Here is a 21703-nt window from a genome sequence, read left to right as displayed (position 1 = left end):
CGCTTCTCTATCCAAATGGCTCACCAGTTCATTCCCTAAGATACCCACAAGACCTGCAACCCAGAGAACGGCAACCAAGTAAGCAGTTAAGGTCTGAGAGAAGTAGGTATCACACTGTGGCAAGAGTAAAAGCGATCAGTTGCCTGAAGATTGTTCATTAAGTCACTGCAAATTAAAATGTGTCAATGGAGGATTCTTTAATAAAGTAAGACTGTGTATGACTATTAGCTCAGCCTTAAAAACACTATTCGTTACTGGCAGTGAGTGTTGCTACTGACCAGCAGGAGATACGAAATCATATCTCATCCTATTCGTGGTTTTATACCCATCACTGTAAATGATGGTAGCACTCTGCTATTCTCTGAGAACTTAAAGGAACAGACAGCCACAGGCCAGAGGTCAGAGGGACAACTTAAACTTTAGGACCATGGAATAGGTGGCCAGGATATTGATCAAGAGTGGAATGGCACAGCTTAATTAGATAGTGAGCCTTAGTGTGGAGTTGGTGAAAAGTGAGGAGGGTGATGTATGAAGGATGCCGCTCGAGAAGTCGCATGGTCCTATGATGATCGTAAATAGCTGTAGCAATGTATTTTGTCCACCATAGGATTGGCTGGTGACAGAGCATACCTATAGAAATAAGAATAGCAGTTCCAGCAGCATAGTTCCGGCAGCAGAGTGATCATGTTGGAGTTGTCTCCCACAACCTTGTTGATACAATTTCTAAGAGAGGATAACAGCGAGAGCAGACGTATTTAACTGCCAGTTAGCTCCTCAAAGCACCCATCATGGTAACTGGTCCATTAGACGGTGATAAGAAAGTGACAGGATCACTGGAAAGTGGTCACTGTCACAAAGAACATTGTGTAGCCACCAATGCTGTGAAGCCACGAGATTGGCGGCAGAGAATATAATGGCCAAAAACTATAAAGGTGCTATGAGTGGCACTGAAGTGGGCATGGGTACCACCACTGCGTATGCATACTGAGAATGGAAAACAGCTGGTCAATCAGAAGGTCAGTGGCAGACAAAGCATTACTTCTCTGCAGAGGTTGGTGTGCACTGAAATCATCAAGCAGTAGAAAAGGAGGTGAGGGTGGGGGGAGGGTGTAACTGTTGTATTAAGGTGGGTATCTCAAGAGAAGGTTAGTGCCCGCCTGGAAGTAAATAAATGTCACAAACTGTGACTGCTGGGATAGTCTGTCCTTGCACCACTACTGCTTCCAATGTGGTAAGGAGTGGAATCCACTCTGACTATATCTGTGCACACATATGTCAGACCCCTCTAGTTGAAGAGAGCTTTAAAACGACCTATAATCAAACAAGTGTGTCAGTGGATAAAACAGTCAGAGAGAAGACATTATTGTTAAATCTATAAAAAAAGTGTGGCATAAGTAATGCTCTTGCCACCTTATATATGAAGATGACAATGATGACGACGAAGAGGAAGGAAGAAGAAGAGTTCATATGATGATTGGTTTAAAGGGGGGGGGGGGGGGGGAGGGACCAAACTGCGAGGTCATTGATCCCTTGTTCCCAGTAAAATAATTACACAAGGTAAAGAAGAAAAAGGAGAAAGAAAGAATCACAAGAACGACAGAAGGACAATCAACACTACTATGGACAAAACAGGAAAAGAAAATCTGAGAGAGAAGCAAGAAACAGGTAGAAGGGGTAAAAACAAGAGAGCAGATGAACATGGCTGGCCAACCACAAGAATAAAAGGAAAAGCCAGCCACTCTGCAACACATTAAAACATCCACCCTAAAAGCATTAGAGTGGAGAACGCAAAGGGACAACAGACATACGCTATAACTTATATAGAATGATAAAACCCATTATGTATCAAATGTAACACTAAATTAGCCCTGAGGCATTGTCAGCTAAAATCAATGGCAACGAGTCAGGTAACTGAAGAGTCCATTGCAGAGCAGCCAAAGAAGGACAGCTCACCAAGATATGGGTCACTGTCAGCCGGGCGCCATATTGACACTGAGGTAGGTCATTACGGCGCAGGAGGTAGCTGTGTGTCACCAAATTGTGGCCAATGCGGAGCTGGCAGAGGACCACAGAGTCCCTGGGAGAGGCCCGTATGGATGACTGCCACACGTTCGTACTCTCCTTAATAGCACAGTTTTTTGTGCATGCTGAGCCCTTGTAGCGTAGTACTGCACACAGGTCAGTTGCAGAGAAGCCAATCTCCATAAGCGGTTCCTGGGTAGCCTGTTTGGCCAGCCTATTGGCGAGTTCATTGCCTGGGATTCTGACGTGACCTGAGGTCCAGACAACCACCACTGATAGACCGAACTGTTCCGGGTCATAGATGGACTCCTGGATGGTCGCTACCAAAGGATGATGATGGTAGCACTGGTCGATAGGTTGTAGGCTGCTCAAGGAGTCACTACACAGAGGAAATGACTCCCCAGGGCAGGAACGGATGTGCTCAAGAGCACGAGATATAGCCACCAGCTTGGCAGTGAAAACACTGCAGTGATCAGGCAAGGAATGCTGTTCAATATGTCTTCCATGACCATCAGCCATCGACCCGTTGGTGTAAACCTCTTCGTGGCCTCGGTATGTGCCAAGAATCGAGAGGAAGTGGCAGAGGAGAGTCACGGGGTTAACTGAGTCCTTAGGACCATGTGAAAGGTCCAGGCAAAGCCACAGCCTAGGTGTAAAATATGGCGGTGTACCTGAAATGACCTCAAGTATAGATGGTAAAGGCCAAGGACTTCAGTTCAGAAAGAAGGGATTGGACATGCACTGCAATTGGAAGCCCCGACCTGGGCTGTTGATGCAGGAGATGAACCACTGTGGGTGGGAAAAAGGAGACGGTGATTTGTATGCGCAAAACTACAAACATGTGCAACGTAACTGGCCAGCAGTTGTGCACACTAACCTGCAATGGAGGGACTCCGGCCTCCACAAGGATCCTGGTCACCAGACTTGTCCTAAGAGCTCCTGTCGCTAGGCGAACGCCACAGTGGTGCACTGGGTCAAGTAAACGCAATGCTGAGGGCACCGCTGAACCATAAACCAGACTCCCATAGTCAATGTGAGACTGAACAAGGGCTCTGTAGAGCTGCAGCACCCTAGAGCGATCTGCACTCCAGTTGGTGTTGCTCAGGCAGCGGAGGGCATTGAGGTGCTGCCAGCACTTCCACTTAAGCTGACGAAGGTGAGGAAGCCAAGACAATCTGGTGTCGAAAACCAGTCCTAAGAATCAATACGTCTCCACTACAGTTAGCAGATAGTCGTTAAGGTAAAGTTCTGGTTCTGGATGAACGGTACAACGTCAACAGAAGTGCATAACAAATGACTTTGCGGCCAAAATCTGAAAACTGTGGGCTCGAGCCCATGACTGCCCCTTGTGGAAAGCTCCCTGTAGGCACAGGTAGGCCACGTGACTCCAGAACCCAACCCAACTGTCGACACACCATACGTTCCAGCAGCTTACGAAGAACGTTGGTGAGGCTGATGGAGCCACATCAAATGGGTTTTTACTGGGTTTGAGCACTGGGATGATGGTGCTATTGCAACGTAAAAACACCATTGCACCAGATCCTTGATCCCATCTGGCCCAGGAGCTGTGTCGGGGCAATGTGCAAGGGCACTGAGGAGCTCGCAATCTGTAAATGGGGCATTTTAGGAGTCACTGTGGCGTGTAGTGAACAAGAAGACTTTCCCTTCAATTTGTCGTTTTAGAGTGCGAAAGCCTGGGTGGTAATTCTCTAACACAGAGGCTCGCGCATAGTGCTCGGCAATCGTGTTTATGTCAGTAGATAACACGCCATTTATGTTAACACCGGGAACACTTGTTGAGGTCTGGTAGCCGAAAACACGTTTGATCTTTGCCCGGACTGGGGAAGGTGACATATGGCACTCAATGGTCGAGACCTATCTCTCCCAACACTCCTGCTTCCATCATTTGATAAGTTAGCGAATGCGGGCATGGAGTCGTTTAAAGGCGATGAGGTGCTCCAGGGAAGGGTGCCGCTTATGCTGCTGCAGAGCTCGTCAACGTTCCTTAATTGCTTCAGCGACTTCCAGCGACCACCAAGGGGCTGCCTTTCGCCAGGGACATCCTACAGAGCGAAGGATCATGTTTTCTGCCACAGAAACAATTGTTGTAGTCATCTGCTCAACCATCACATTGATGTTGCCATGTTGGGGAGATTCAACGGTGACAGCAGAGGTGAAAGTTTCCAAGTCCGCCTTGTTTAAAGCCCATCTGGGCAGGCGTCCATGGGCCTTATGCTGGGGCAGTGACAGGATGAGGAAGAGATCATTACCACATAGGTCGTCATGTGCTCTCCAGTGGATAGATAGGTGAAGTCCTGGGCTGCAAATTGATTAAGCAATGGCTGAGTAACTACCATAAGCCACACTGAAATGTGTGGCGGCCCCAGTATTTAAGAGGCAGAGGTTGAACTGAGACAGTAAAGTTTTGACATCTCTGCCTCTGCCAGTAAGCACGGTGCCACTCCACAAGGGGTTATGGGCATTAAAATCCCCCAAAAGTACGAAAGGTTTAGGGAGTTGATCAATCAGTGCAGCCAATACACTCAGGGGTACTGCACCATCCGGAGATATATACTGCGAACAGTTATTTCCTGTGTCGTCCTTATCCTGAGAGCCAGAGCTTCAAGAGGGGTTTGAAGGGGCACAGTTTCACTACAGACTGAGTTTAGGACATAAACGCAAACTCCACCTGACACTCGATTATAGTTGCTACAGTTCCTGTAGTATCCCTTACCGCTGCAAAAGACAGGGGTCTGCATTGCCGGGAACCAGGTTTCCTGGAGGGCAATGCACAAAGCAGGTGTAAAGCTTAGCAGCTGCCATAGGTCAGCCAGGTGGTGGAAAAAACCACTGCAATTCCACTGGAAAATAATATTGTGGGACTGGGAAGACATGGAACATTCAATGAGGTAGTTTACGTCTCAGGGTCAACTGCTGCCACCGACGTTTTGCCTGAGCAGTCTATATCCATGGTGTCTGAGGGTTCGGCGAGACCTAGGTCCTCAGTGGACGTCAGAATCTCCACCTCATCCGCAGACACACAGCTTGTAGGTAGTGATGGTGTGGGTGCCCACGCAATTCCCTCCCTGGCTGGGAGGACTTCACTTACTCAGTCTCCGGGACTGAGGATGAGCGTGAAGCCCTATGACCAGCTCTTTTTGGGCTCTACAGCCACTGGCAGTTGTCATCTTTCCCACTAGTAGAAACCTGGGAAGGGAGTGACCCAAGGGACCCCTTCCTAGCAAGAGACACTGAAGAAGATTTACGCTTCTCCAGCTCATAAGTGAGGACTGATATCCCCGATGGTTGGAGGGTTGTTGCTCCTGAAGTAGGTGGTGCACGAGAAACAGGGAGGGAAGTGCCCCCCATTGTCAAGGGGGCACGTGTAGTCTTCTGGTTTTGAGAGGCGACAGGAATGTGAGGAACTGATGGGGCGACAACTGTTCTTGTAGCAACGGTGTAAGAGGAGGTCACAGCCACAGGATGTAGGCGATCAACTTTCCTCTTAGCCTCAGTGTATGTCAGTTGGTCCAAGGTCTTATATTCCATGACTTTCCTCTCTTTCTGTAAGATCCTGCAGTCTGGAGGGCAGCGCGATTGATGCTCTCCGCAGTTGACACAGATGGGAGGTGGGCCACATGAAGCAGATGACCACAACAATCGTTTCTGTGGCAGAAAACACAATCCTCGCTACATACGGTATCCCTGGCGAAAGTCAGTCCCTTGGTTGTTGCCGGAAGTCGCTGAAGCAATTAAGGAGTGTCGACGAACTCTACAGCAGCATAAGCAGCACCCTTCCCTGGAGCACCTCTTCGCCTTTAAACGGCTCCATGCCCGCAATCGCCAACTTATCAAACGATGGAAGCAGGAGTGTTGGGAAAGCTATGGATGTCCACAATCTCGACATGTGACGCTGGAAGTACAGTGGAAAGATATATGGCCGAACTTCCAGCACTTAAAGCACTGCATAGGGTGAGAGATATATGGCTTGACGTCACTGCGGTAGACCATCACCTTGACCTTCTCGGGCAATGTGTCACCCTTGAAGGCCAAGATGAAGGCACTGGTGGCAACCTGATTATCCCTCAGACCCTGATAGATGCGCCGGACGAAATGAACACCTTACCACTCTAAATTGGTGTGCAGCTTGTCGTCAGACTGCAAAAGAAGGTCCCTGTGAAATATAATACCCTGGACCATATTTAAGATCTTATGGGGCGTGATGGTAACAGAAACATCTCCTAACTTGTCACAAGCGAGTGATACCAGTGACTGGGAACATGATGCTGTTTTTCTCAAAACTGACCCAGAGCACATTTTTGACAAGCCCCCCACCTCCCCAAACTTGTTCTCCAAATGTTCCACAAAAAGCTGAAGCTTCAGGGACATGAAAGAGTCCTCATCTACGAGGTACTGGGGCAAATAAGGTTCGCTGTCATCCTTAGCCTGGCATTCCTCCCATGGTGTGGCTAGTGAGGAGAACGATTTGGGGTCATATTTCTTAGCACTGAAGTTAGACTTTGCCCACTTAGAGACTGCTGGCAGCAGACCACCAGCAAGAGATGATTTACTGTGCTTGATGGGGCCCTCCCCACGGGTGCCACCCAGCCTCAGCATGGGACACCTGGCAAGATGGCCATTTCCAGGAGTACCGATGCCCCAGGGAGATGAATATCTACTCCATGGCATACGTGGGGAGTTAATGGTGCTGATATCAGCAGAGTAGTCTGTGTATTCTCAGGGGGCTACAACCGACAGGGTAGATGGTGGCCCCACCACAACGGACTGGTTACCATGCTGGATATGAGGTGCTAAGTAGTCCATGGTCATCGTCGACGCAGAAAGCAACATTGCATAATGCATGGTGCATGGTGGAAAACGCATCCAGGACGGTGTCCTTGCCTAAGAGATGGAGAATGAGTGGGACTGCAATGTGACGATGAGAAAGTGGGCTAGATACCTCAATGCACAATGGGCACGATGCACCATGTAAGGTGCCCTTACCCAATTGGCTTGCTCTTCGGGAAAATTTAGAAAGATGGAGGTCAAACCCGACGGGACCAATCACTAAAGGCCGAAACATGTGAGACTCCTTTTAGTTGCCCCTGACGATAGAAAAGAATATCTCAGGCCAATTCTAACCCCCGGACCCGCAGGGCGAGATGATTTTCAGTGCCTGCCAGCCAGCCAGCCGGTTTTGTTTTAAACGACTTCCTGCTCATTTTCTCTTCCCTGTCCGAACTTTCCCAACCCATTTCTCTTTCCTCTTTGAAACAGGGACATAACAACATAAAATGCATCAGTACTCACTTATACCTATTTAACATGGCTGAATCACAGTAAAATAGTCACATTCATAAATGGGCATACTAAAACCAATACACACTGAAATACAACATTACTGAAACTTTTACTTTACTACTTGGTTATCAATGGGAATCTTCAAATAAAATGAATAGCAATGCAAACACCAAATTAAAAACAATTGGTTCATTAGTATAACTCAAATCAATTGTTATATCATGTTAACACTTGAAGATCAAAATGGTGAAATGAAGATGATGTAATATTGAAAAAAAAATAAAATATGAAATACAGTTTGTATTAAACAGTACCTGCAATTCTATCACAATATGGATTAGTTGGGTTCATGTTGACAAAGAACTCGTGTGATACTCTGCCATCAGGAGGTAAACGAGCTCCAAATCCAAGTACAGGAAACAATTTGTCAGTGTCATAATCCTGGATTATAGTTCCAACTGATTGTATTGCTTGCTCATACATATTTGGATTTGGACCAATGAAATGTAGTGACTCAGGAGTGAATGGATTGCCGTTAGATCCTGAAATGAGATTCAGTTTTAGTTATGGCGCAAATACTGATTAAGTATTGAATACACAAAGTAAAACATATTCAATACCTGTGAAATCAATAGCAATGGTGCAATGAAGCTGAGTACCTCCCTTAATGTAATCCATGAAAGAATATATCTTCCTTGTCTCAAAATTGTCTAACCAAATTTCACCAGAATGTCTGTATGATGGTTTTCTCTTCTATGGATGGTAATCAAGACAGAATTATAATCAAAGAAGAATTGTAATCATAATTAAAACAGAATTAGGTTTAAAAAAAACACTGAAAATATTTTGTATCTTTCTAAAACCTGCACAGAACAATAAATAAATTAACTGTTTAAAATTGTGGAATTTATCTATAAGAATAAACATTCAAGTAACATGTTATGTTTCGCTCTGGATTAGCTAGTTACGGTGCGACAAAAAATATAACAGATACATAATATTAAAATAAACTTGGGAGAAAAGGCAATATAAGATTGTTTTAAATTTTGCCATAGCCTTCCATTACCTTCGATAACAAACACTACAATATTATGAGTCTATATTCTTTACAAATTGTGAACATTATAACAACTGTATCAACAAACTAACAGAGAATAATATAAGAGATATTTGTAACATCAAACATATACTGTCCATCCAAAAAATTCAGAGATTGATTTTATTCCTGGCATATAAACAATATATGGCGGCAGCTTAAACTAACAACTGTAATAAACAAATACGCATTTGGCCAGTCAGTTGCAAGCAGGCACTGTTAAGTAGTAGGCACACGGCCATAGTGTGTCAACTTCTTGTGTAACAAATCACAATGGAATAAAGAATAGTGATTTGATTTCATATTTTACTCAGTAAATTGCTACAACAACACGTAAGTGGATGAAAACAGCTTATGGCAATAATTTTTTAATTGAAGAAAGAGTCAGTGGCTTAAACATTTTGGAGGAGGACAGGTATAGCTTCAGGATTACGAGAGGTCAGGGGGTTCCTCCTCAAATTTATCTGACTGAAACATTATAAAATTCATGATCTTTTGGAAACCGGTCGCAATTTCTCTTGCAGAGCTATCACTGGAGAACTGAAAATCTCTCAACAGATAGTTCAAGATATTCTCCAGAGTGTTTTGAAGAAGAGAAAAGTGTGTGCAAAGTTTGTCCTGCACAGCTTGACTCCCGAACATAAACAACCTGTTGATGTCTGCCACATCTTGATTGAAATGAAAAACATGGATAATTGTTGTTACAAACCTACCACAAAATGACAACATACAGATTGTGCCTCTGATGATGTGCAAAGACTGAAGAAGTGGGGAAGGACAAAATAAAAAGTGAAGACAACACCCATTGTCTTTCTTTGATACGCACAGCATTAGCCACAGGCATTTGTTCCCACCAGGACCATTGTAAATTACAAGTATTATTTCGTTGCCATGGACCGGGTGAGCAAGAGGATTCAGAGCATTCATCCGCAACAATGGAAGGGGTGAGATTTCTTCTTGCTGCATGACAATGCACACACAAGACTGCAGAGAAAAAACAAGTGCCAGTTCTTAACCACTCTTCATTTACATCCAGTTTGGCAATGACTGACCTCTTTTTAATCACCAAAACTAAAAATTTACAAGAAGTGTCAATGCTCCACATTTAAGCCAATGTGGCATGCGAACTGAACAATATTCCATGAAGGACTTTTCTGACAGTTTCATGTGGTTACATGAACATGCTGCGTGTGTTACTCAAGTGGAGACAGACTATGTAGAACACTTGAAGCATTAAAATCACTATCTTAACTTTTCTCTGCTTCTTATTAATCCAATCTCAAAACTTCTTGGACTGACAGAGTACAAGAAACATGTTTTAAGAAAAGCCACAGACACCATACTATGTAGGCACCATACTAAACGCAGATGAATGTGATTAGACATCTGTCATGATAATAGGTGAGATTCATATGGTGAATAATTATCGGAGTTAGGCTACAATTTACCTAAGAAATGATATTTCTTGGCAGTTTCATTTTATATGAGAGATCCAGTATTATCTCAATTTAGTAGTTTTAACAAATTAATGATACACAAAACTCAATAAAAACCTTCCACGAAAAATGATAAAATCTTTTAAAATACCTGTAATCTAACACCTTACTGCTAGCTTAATTTCCAGTGAAGACTGAAAATATGCATTGCTGCATTCTGTTTACACTTTGTATTTTTCTTTTAATGAAATTAACAACCAATAAAGGTGTTCAAATTCACATTTTTGTCACTTTACCTTCTCAGGGTAGTAACTTTACCTTCTCAGGATGAATAAGCTGGAGCTTTGTATCGCTGGAAGGGCCTGAAGATAGTGTTCGCAAGGTAACATTACACTCTCCAACAAGTGAGTCATCACCTCCATATGAACTTGAATGGAAACACGAGACTTTTATGTTGCGGTCATAATCACCATTACAAAGCTGCCTTACAGGAATTGAAAAGCGACGCCAATGTGGTTTATTGGTGTGATGCACTACCTGTAAAAACAATTATGGAGAATTACCAGTGAACCTTAGTTTACTTTTCAACTATAGTATTGTTATCATTTGTGATCATTCAGAAATGGTTTGCATGTACCCAAGGCAGTCATGACTGATGTAACAGCCACTGTCACACAAATCTTTATACTTTAAAAAATACACTAATTAAACAAATATATCTCTCATCTGCTGATAACACATGGCAACTGCTCAAAACTAGTATGTGCAATGTCTGCATAGTGTCTGTCTATTTATATCCTCACACAGATGTGAATATTATGTATCAGCTTAAAGGGTAACACCACTGTAACAGCCTTTATATAAAAAAGAAGCTCCCTTGACTTTTTTGGCAGAAGGGAAGGTGATAGAGAAATAATACTTGGACTAGTCATTGTGCATTTACAAATACTAAAAAAATTTTTGTCAGAAAATATTACAAAACAGCAATGCTGTAGCACTCATCTTGAGGCATGATGCATTTGAGGCAAACTGTGACACACACTATAACTGATGCCAATTTGAATCACAAAAAAGGAAAAGAAATATAATCTGTACGTGAGTGTAGCTAATGAACCATGTGGCATTATTTTAAAAATATAGACTTTGTGTAATTGGTGAGTTTTTGAATAATGTTCTATTTTCACCAAAAAAAGGACAGCCATTTGTTAATAAATACTGTTTAAATTAACTAACTGAAAATCCCCTAAGTAGTTAACTTTGAAATGTTATTTCAAAACTGTGGTTAAATTTTGAAATACAAAATTTGAAAACTGTTGAAGTTATGCTTCATGCCATTTTGAAAAATCATATTCTAAGAAAAATGCATCTTCAGTTTTACAATGTCTTATAGACATCAACTAACGAAGAAAATTCTACTTTTAGAAAACTTTTATCATTAATCTGACATCCCACGACCAGCCTGTTGTACTGCTGCTCTAGCGATCGAAATCATATGCACTAGTTTAACATAGAATGTTAGAAATGTCACTTGGGACAATTCCATGAATGTACAAAATTTTAAAATTCTTGTTTAGCTATACTCCAAGCAGGTGCATCGCTAGGACAATTCAACAGTTGATTTCATATGCATTCCATACAAACTTACATTACACGTGTTGAGAAATAACAGAGAAAATGGCAAGAAAATTTATAATCCTACAGCTAAATCCATAATTCACATCAAAATCCTAGTCACTGTATTTCAATTTGACAACAGGCACTGACTCCTCTCGAACTGCTCTCAACCTCATATCTATTCTTTGGATTCTTTGATGACATACAGCTTCGACACTGTGCTCAATACGATGTGAATTATTTACAGAAGAATGTAAAGACTGGCAGAAGCTGACCTCGGGGAAGATCAGTTTGGGTTATGGAGGCAATGTTGACCCCACAACTTATCTTAGGACATATATTAAACAAGGGCAAACCTATTTTTTGTCCACAATATGTATATGATTCACACGGTGGCTGTTGAGAATGGCAGGAGGCATGCCTTGTCTCTGCAGTCTGACAGCTGAGGAGAGAGGAGGGGTAGGAGAAGGAAGCATCAGCTGCTTGCTGCACTGCTGGCACTGTTTCCCTTAATGTGTACAGTAATGCTTCACACCCTAAGGGCAACTTAATGTTGGCAGTGATTGAAGATAAATGAATATCTTTCAACTAGTGCTTGTTTTGGCTGCTTCTGGCAGCACGAGTAAAATCGTCATCACCATGGACAAGCAGTATGTTTATAGCATTCACAGACTTAAAAAAGCTTTTGACGGTGTTGACTGCATTATACTCCTTGAAATTATGAAGGTAGCAGAAATAAAATACAGGGTACGAAAGGTTATAAGCAGTTTACACAGAAACCAGATTGCAGTTATTAGACTTGAAGGACATAGAAGAAAAGCAGAAGCTGAGAAGTGATTTGAAACAGTGCTGTAGCATAACAGTGATGTTATACAATCTGCACATTGTACCAGAAGAAAAGGCAACAACGGAGAAATTTGGAAAAGAAATTAATTTTGAAGAGAAGAAATAAAAACTTTAAGGTTTGTCAGTGACATTGTAACTGAGTTAAAGACAGCAATGTATCAACAAAAGTGAAACAAGGATAATGTAACGCAATTGAATTAAATCAGGCGATGCTGTGGAGCTTATTTTAGGAATGAGGCGCTAAAGTAGCAGATGAGTTTTGCTATTTGGACAGCAAAATAACTGATGATGGCCAAAGTAGAGAGGATATACAACTCAGACTGATTACAACAGGATAAGCATTTTTGAAAAAGAGGAATTTGTTAACACTGAATATGAATCAAAGTGCTAGGAAACCGTTTCTGAATGTATTTCTCTGGATTGTAGCCATGTACGGAAGTGAAACGTGGACGATAAGCAGTTCAGACAAGAAGACAATAGAATCCTTTGGAATGTGGTGCTACAGATGAATGCTGAAGATTAGGTGGATAGATCACATAACTAATGATGAGGTACTGAATCAATCTAGAGAGAAAATAAATTTGTGACAACTTGACTAAAAGAAGAGATCAGCTGATGGGGACCATTCTGAGGCACCAAGAAATTGTCAGTTTGGGCTAGAGGGAAGTAAGTAGGTTCAAATGGATATATGTTGCAGTAATTATTTGGAGATGAAGAGGCTTGCACACAGTAGACTGGTGTGGGCAGCTGCATCAGACCAGGTTTCAGACTGAAGACGACGACAAAAGAAATGAATGAACGGAAAAACTGCAAAAATCTTGGCTGGCAACTCACAAATACAGAAAATAAAAAGTGAAACAATGGAAAATCCAGGATGGAATGGAACAATATTATGAAAAGGAAAGTTCCTACTCACCACATAGCAGAGATGCTGAGTCGCAGATAGGGAAAACAAAAAGACTGTCACAAATAAGCTTTTGGCCAACGCGGCATTTGTCAAAAACATTCCACGTGGGAAAAATATATCTAAAAACAAAGATGATGTGACTTACCGAACAAAAGCGCTGGCAGGTCGATAGACACACAAACAAACACAAACACACACAAACACACACACAAAATTCAAGCTTTCGCAACAAACTGTTGCCTCATCAGGAAAGAGGGAAGGAGAGGGAAAGACGAAAGGATGTGGGTTTTTCGAAATTTTCCCGAATTTCTCCGTCCTTTGACGTGTTTTGGCGGCAACACAACCACCTAACCTTTGTGCACATCGTTATCTACCAACAAGTCCAACATAGCCCAGCTGTAACCAACACCTTCTCACCTTTTTTCACACCAGATCTCCAGTTACTTTCCAGTCCACCTTTATCTCTCCCCATATATTTTTATTTTCATTTTCATTTCACCTCATGTTACACTTTCCACCTTCTAATACCATGTCACCCTCACAACACCACCACAACGACCCCATTAAGTTTTATTTACATTCCCTCCGCAAACATGCCTCCGCCCTAGCCAGATTACGCTCCCATATTCTATTTTCTCAGGCTTGTCTGACATTTGGCATTACCCCCAAAGGCCTCACACTTAAAGTTCCCATCTCTGGCTGCAACCCTTCTTTCCATCAGTCCCTATACCAGTTCCAAACTGAACAATCCATTGCCCTCACCCACCTAATCCTTCACCTACACATCAACTCAGCCAATGAACACACCCGTCAACTCCTATCCTTAATAAAAGTCCTTAATCTGTCCTCTCCCACATCCACACCGGCTGTTCAGAGCATCCTCCAACAGGCCAACCGTAAATTAGAACAGCATGCCACCCTCCACCTCAAAAAACTATCAAATCTCCTGGTTTCCCACCTCCGGAAAGGCAACTCACTCACCCTTCACAACCTTTCCAGCAAACCTCAACCTCCTCTCATTGCACACAAACCCAGTCTCTCCCATCTACTCAATCTCCCACTTCCAGCTCCACTCCCTCCAAAACCTCAAAATTCCAATCAACACAACCTGGAACCACAACACCCTAATTCAGTAGTTAACCTTTCCTCCAAACCTCTCTCCCAATCCGAAACCTCTGTCCTATCCAAAGGCCTCACCTTCAGCCCCACTCCCAGATTCAACCAAACAGCCCTCGTCAAAGATTTATTGTCCTACACTCGTACTCTCTGCTGGAAATATCACTTTGCCATGAAGAAAAATGATCCTAATCCTACTCCTAATGATCCAACTCCCCAAGACACCATCCAAATTGAACCCTGCCTGGAACAGTTCCGTCCTCCGTCGCAGCGGGACCCACCTCCTCTTCCTCAAAATCACCCTCTCCAAACCTTCCAGTAATTTCTGACTTCCAGCCTTGCATCTCAATCCTTCTTAAAAAACCTTGATCCTACTCCCAACATCACCACTGCTGAAGCCCAGGCTATCCGTGATCTGAAGGCTGACCGATCCATCGTCATTCTTCCGGCGGACAAGGGTTCCACGACCGTGGTACTTGATCGTCGGGAGTATGTGGCTGAGGGACTGCGTCAGCTTTCAGACAACACCACATACAAAGTTTGCCAAGGTAACCCCATTCCCGATGTCCAGGCGGAGCTTCAAGGAATCCTCGGAACCTTAGGCCCCCTGCAAAACCTTTCACCTGACTCCATCAACCTCCTGACCCCACCGACACCCCGCACCCCTACCTTCTACCTTCTTCCTAAAATCCACAAACCCAATCATCCCGGCCGCCCCATTGTAGCTGGTTACCAAGCCCCCACAGAACGGATCTCTGCCTACGTAGATCAACACCTTCAACCCATTACATGCAGTCTCTTATCCTTCATCAAAGACACCAACCACTTTCTCGAACGCCTGGAATCCTTACCCAATCTGTTACCCCCGGAAACCATCCTTGTAACCATTGATGCCACTTCCTTATACACAAATATTCCGCATGTCCAGGGCCTCGCTGCGATGGAGCACTTCCTTTCACGCCGATCACCTGCCACCCTACCTAAAACCTCTTTCCTCATCACCTTAGCCAGCTTCATCCTGACCCACAACTTCTTCACTTTTGAAGGCCAGACATACCAACAATTAAAGGGAATAGCCATGGGTACCAGGATGGCCCCCTCGTACGCCAACCTATTCATGGGTCGCTTAGAGGAAGCCTTCTTGGTTACTCAGGCCTGCCAACCCAAAGTTTGGTACAGATTTATTGATGACATCTTCATGATCTGGACTCACAGTGAAGAAGAACTCCAGAATTTCCTCTCCAACCTCAACTCCTTTGGTTCCATCAGATTCACCTGGTCCTACTCCAAATCCCATGCCACTTTCCTTGACGTTGACCTCCACCTGTCCAATGGCCAGCTTCACACGTCCGTCCACATCAAACCCACCAACAAGCAACAGTACCTCCATTACGACAGCTGCCACCCATTCCACATCAAACGGTCCCTTCCCTACAGCCTAGGTCTTCGTGGCAAACGAATCTGCTCCAGTCCGGAATCCCTGAAGCATTACACCAACAACCTGACAACAGCTTTCGCATCCCGCAACTACCCTCCCGACCTGGTACAGAAGCAAATAACCAGAGCCGATTCCTCATCCTCTCAAACCCAGAACCTCCCACAGAAGAACCACAAAAGTGCCCCACTTGTGACAGGATACTTTCCAGGACTGGATCAGATTCTGAATGTGGCTCTCCAGCAGGGATACGACTTCCTCAAATCCTGCCCTGAAATGAGATCCATCCTTCATGAAATCCTCCCCACTCCACCAAGAGTGTCTTTCCGCCGTCCACCTAACCTTTGTAACCTCTTAGTTCATCCCTCTGAAATCCCCAAACCACCTTCCCTACCCTCTGGCTCCTACCCTTGTAACCGCCCCCGGTGTAAAACCTGTCCCATGCACCCTCCCACCACCACCTACTCCAGTCCTGTAACCCGGAAGGTGTACACGATCAAAGGCAGAGCCACGTGTGAAAGCACCCATGTGATCTACCAACTGACCTGCCTACACTGTGACGCATTCTATGTGGGAATGATCAGCAACAAACTGTCCATTCGCATGACTGGACACAGGCAGACAGTGTTTGTTGGTAATGAGGATCACCCTGTGGCTAAACATGCCTTGGTGCACGGCCAGCACATCTTGGCACAGTGTTACACCGTCCGGGTTATCTGGATACTTCCCACTAACACCAACCTATCCGAGCTCCGGAGATGGGAACTTGCTCTTCAATATATCCTCTCTTCCCGTTATCCACCAGGCCTCAATCTCCGCTAATTTCAAGTTGCCGCCACTCATACCTCACCTGTCATTCAACAACTACTTTGCCTCTGCACTTCTGCCTCGACTGACATCTCTGCCCAAACTCTTTGTCTTTAAATATGTCTGCTTGTGTCTGTATATGTGTGGATGGATATGTGTGTGTGTGCGCGCGAGTGTATACCCGTCCTTTTTTTCCCCTAAGGTAAGTCTTTCCGCTCCCGGGATTGGAATGACTCCTTACCCTCTCCCTTAAAACCCACATCCTTTCGTCTTTCCCTCTCCTTCCCTCTTTCCTGATGAGGCAACAGTTTGTTGCGAAAGCTTGAATTTTGTGAGTGTGTTTGTGTGTCTATCGACCTGCCAGCGCTTTCGTTCGGTAAGTCACATCATCTTTGTTTTTAGATAAGATGATGTGACTTACCAAACGAAAGCGCTGGCACGTCGATAGACACACAAACAAACACAAACTTACACACAAAATTCAAGCTTTCGCAACAAACTGTTGCCTCATCAGGAAAGAGGGAAGGAGAGGGAAAGACGAAAGGATGTGGTTTTTAACGGAGAGGGTAAGGAGTCATTCCAATCCCGGGAGCGGAAAGACTTACCTTAGGGGGAAAAAAGGATGGGTATACACTCGCGCGCACACACACACACACACACACACACACATATCCATCCACACACACACACACACACACACACACACACAAGCAGACATCTCACAAGCAGACATATTTAAATACGTGAACTGGATTCAAGGTCTATAGGCAGGATAGTCATGGAGAATCATAAACAGAACAGTCACAGACCAGCTGTGAGCAAGCAAAAGCTCTATACCATAAAAATGTTGAGGACTTGCTGCCCACAGCATCTGCCACTAAGACATTTTAAGGTCCTTAGAACCTTTAGAGTTCCTGACTCGAGGTATTTCAGATGTGGTAACCAAAAGAGTTTTTCATTTAAAAAAAAAAAAAAAAGAAGGCTAGGGATTTCACTAACTCCTTGAGACTAAGAACAGTGTCAATCAATTGCAGTTCAGGTTAATTAAAAACTTGACATTTGTAGATAAGTTCATTCACATGGGTATAATTTGAAGCCTCTGATATTAGTCTATAATATACACTAGCCATCAGAATGTTAGTTGCATTTCTAGAGCTTTTCACAATCTCTTACACTGCAACAACCATTTGCCTGAGTGATGCGATAGGCTGCAAGACTCCCAGCAGATAGATCATAATGGACCTTTCGTAATACTACCCAAGTGTTCCTGATGGCTACATGCCTCTCCTTGCTCCAACATGGGCCTGGTCATTTGCCAGACGACTGAGACAGGGGGAGGCGTGTTTATAGCGATAAGAAGTGCAATAGTATCAAAGGAAATTGACGGAGATCCGAAATGTGAAATGATTTGGGTGAAGGTCACGGTTAAAGCAGGCTCAGACATGGTAATTGGATGTCTCTATATGCCCCCTGGCTCAGCAGCTGTTGTGGCTGAGCACCTGAAGGATAATTTGGAAAAATATTTCGGGTAGATTTCCCCACCATGTTATAGTTCTGGGTGGAGATTTTAATTTGCCGAATATAGACTGGGAGGCTCAAACGTTCATAACGGGTGGCAGGGACAAAGAATACAGTGAAATTTTTTTAAGTGCTTTATCTGAAAACTACCTTGAGCAGTTAAACAGAGAACCGACTCGTGGCGATAACATATTAGACCTTCTGGTGACAAACAGACCCGAACTATTTGAAATAGTTAACGCAGAACAGGGAATCAGCTATCATAAAGCGGTTACGGCATCGATGATTTCAGCCGTAAATAGAAATATTAAAAAAGGTAGGAAGATTTTTCTGTTTAGCAAAAGTGACAAAAAGCAGATTACAGAGTACCTGATGGCTCAACACAAAAGTTTTGTCTCAAGTATAGATAGTGTTGAGGATCAGTGGACAAAGTTCAAAACCATCGTACAATATGCGTTAGATGAGTATATGCCAAGCAAGATCGTAAGAGATGGAAAAGAGCCACCGTGGTACAACAACCGAGTTAGAAAACTGCTGCGGAAGCAAAGGGAACTTCACAGCAAACATAAACATAGCCTAAGCCTTGCAGACAAACAAAAATTACGCGAAGTGAAATGTAGTGTGAGGAGGGCTATGCGAGAGGCGTTCAATGACTTCGAAAATAAAGTTCTATGTACTGACTTGGAAGAAAATTTTGGTCTTATGTCAAAGCGGTAGGTGGATCAAAACAAAATGTCCAGACACTCTGTGACCAAAATGGTACTGAAACAGAGGATGACAGACTAAAGGCCGAAATACTAAATGTCTTTTTTCCAAAGCTGTTTCACAGAGGAAGAGTGCACTGTAGTTCCTTCTCTAGACTGTCGCACAGATGACAAAATGGTAGATATCGAAATAGACGACAGAGGGATAGAGAAACAATTAAAATCGCTCAAAAGAAGAAAGGCCGCTGGACCTGATGGGATACCAGTTCTATTTTACACAGAGTACGAGAAGGAACTTGCCCCCCTTCTTGCAACGGTGTACCGTAGGTCTCTAGAAGAGTGTAGCGTTCCAAAGGACTGGAAAAGGGCACAGGTCATCCCCGTTTTCAAGAAGGGCCGTCGAACAGATGTGCAGAACTATAGACCTATACTCTAACGTCGATCAGCTGCAGAATTTTGGAACACGTATTATGCTCGAGTATAATGACTTTTCTGGAGACTAGAAATCTACTCTGTAGGAATCAGAATTGGTTTCGAAAAAGACGGTCGTGTGAAACCCAGCTCGCACTATTCGTCCACGAGACTCAGAGGGCCATTGATACGGGTTCACAGGTAGATGCTGTGTTTCTTGACTCCCGCAAGGCGTTCAATACAGTTCCCCACAGTCATTTAATGAACAAAGTAAGAGCATATGGACTATCAGACCAATTGTGTGATTGGATTGAAGAGTTCCTAGATAACAGAACGCAGCATGTCATTCTCAATGGAGAGAAGTCTTCCGAAGTAAGAGTGATTTCAGGTGTGCCGCAGGGTAGTGTCATAGGACCGTTGCTATTCACAATATACATAAATGACCTTGTGGATGACATCGGAAGTTCACCGAGGCTTTTTGCAGATGATGCTGTGGTGTATCGAGAGGTTGTAACAATGGAAAATTGTACTGAAATGCAGGAGGATCTGCAGCGAATTGACGCATGGTGCAGGGAATGGCAATTGAATCTCAATGTAGACAAGTGTAATGTGCTGCGAATACATAGAAAGATAGATCCCTTATCATTTAGCTACAAAATAGCAGGTCAGCAACTGGAAGCAGTTAATTCCATAAATTATCTGTGAGTACGCATTAGGAGTGATTTAAAATGGAATGATCATGTAAAGTTGATCGTCGGTATAGCAGATGCCAGACTGAGATTCATTGGAAGAATCAAAGGAAGTAGGTTACAGTACGCTTGTTCGCCCACTGCTTGAATACTGCTCAGCAGTGTGGGATCCGTACCAGATAGGGTTGATAGAAGAGATAGAGAAGATCCAACGGAGAGCAGCGCGCTATGTTACAGGATCATTTAGTAATCGCGAAAGCGTTACGGAGATGATAGATAAACTCCAGTGGAAGACTCTGTGGGAGAGACGCTCAGTAGCTCGGTACGGGCTTTTGTTAAAGTTTCGAGAACATACCTTCACCGAAGAGTCAAGCAGTATATTGCTCCCTCCTACGTATATCTCGCAAAGAGACCATGAGGATAAAATCAGAGAGATTAGAGCCCACACAGAAGCATACCAACAATCCTTCTTTCCATGAATGATACGAGACTGGAATAGAAGGGAGAACTGATAGAGGTACTCAGGGTACCCTCCGCCACACACCGTCAGGTGGCTTGCGGAGTATGGATGTAGATGTAGATGTAGACAGAGATGTCAGAAACTCTGTGGATCATGTGGATTTTGCTTGTGAAATGTTTCACCATGTCCTTTATGCTGGACAAGTATTTGAAAACAATCAGGTTGCTGTAAAATGTTCAGGTGGCTCTGTTAAACACCCATATCACTGAAAGATTAGTTTGTGAGGATCTATTATGTCCTCATAAACACCTACGAATCAATACAATCTATTTAATCAATGGCCAAGCTTGCCTTGGTGTGCCTTATGCAACTGAGGTGTGGCAAATTCGCAACAGGTTGACAACTAAGAATAGTTTTGCCTCCACAACTTTTCATCTCACCAGCTCACAGCATCCCTGAGAATGATTTGTTTATAGATGTTCGTACCATCCCCGCGATCCAGGAAGTGAAACCCAAGAGCCTTGCTCTCTGAAACACACAGCATTCCACTGTAGGACACACAGTGGTAACTGAAGCATGTTTAGAGTTCACAGACGTCTTGTGGCACTGAACAGTCCACAGCTTAGGAACTCCAGGTTCATTATGCACATACCCAGCCATCAATCGCTGATGCAGGGGGTCACTGTTTGGACAATGTATCCTGACCTTGTATGGAGTGAGCCCGACCTTCAATACACTTGTTATAGGTACTCAGCTGCATTTTGCAGTAATCCTTTTAATGAATTTTAATCCTTGAGCTGAGCCAAAGGAACAATTCATGTATTCAGGGTGTACATGTGGACAAGGAAAAAAATTCCCGGATTTTCCAGTTAAAAATACACTTTCTCCCAGGTGAAAATACACTTTTTCCGTGTTAATTGACAGTATATTTCCCTCGGAACTGTAAAACTTACCAATCCTTTGAATGGTACAGCAACATGTACGTTGCATATTTTCATATTATGAAAGTATAAATTCGAATTCCACCAAACACCACATCTTGGTTTCCAAAGCGTTGGAATGAAAATTGCGATGCACTTTTGTAAGCCAGTCATAGGTCATGTCACATGATCTCAGCAGCCGATTACAACGGATATTCAGAGCATAGGACACCTGATGTGGTATGTCAATAGCAACATCACTGTTAAGTAGCACGGACACACAAAATGGAAAAGTTAATAGTTTAAATTAATATACGTAGTGTTGCTACAAGAAAAGCAAAGCTTTCACGTATAATATTGATCTCTAAGGTTAATAAGCTGGAAGAGAAGCTATGCTTTCACATATAATGTTGATCTTTTT

At 43.6% G+C, this 21703-nt stretch overlaps 1 protein-coding gene across 1 annotated transcript in view; it reads right to left on the bottom strand.

The window, feature by feature from the left end:
* LOC126259618 (copine-8-like) overlaps positions 1-21703 on the bottom strand; it is a 174476-nt gene that overhangs the window by 21768 nt on the left and 131005 nt on the right. The window contains exons 4-6 of the mRNA XM_049956532.1: positions 10174-10392; positions 7944-8076; positions 7638-7865 (exon numbers count right to left, since the gene is read on the bottom strand). Of these exons, the coding sequence (XP_049812489.1) occupies positions 7638-7865; positions 7944-8076; positions 10174-10392 (580 nt within the window). The remainder of the gene's footprint in view (positions 1-7637; positions 7866-7943; positions 8077-10173; positions 10393-21703) is intronic.

This window comes from Schistocerca nitens, chromosome 5, assembly GCF_023898315.1.
Source record: "Schistocerca nitens isolate TAMUIC-IGC-003100 chromosome 5, iqSchNite1.1, whole genome shotgun sequence".
Taxonomy (NCBI): domain Eukaryota; kingdom Metazoa; phylum Arthropoda; class Insecta; order Orthoptera; family Acrididae; genus Schistocerca; species Schistocerca nitens.
Note: the sequence above shows the minus strand (reverse complement) of the source record. Positions and strands in the feature narration are given on the sequence as shown.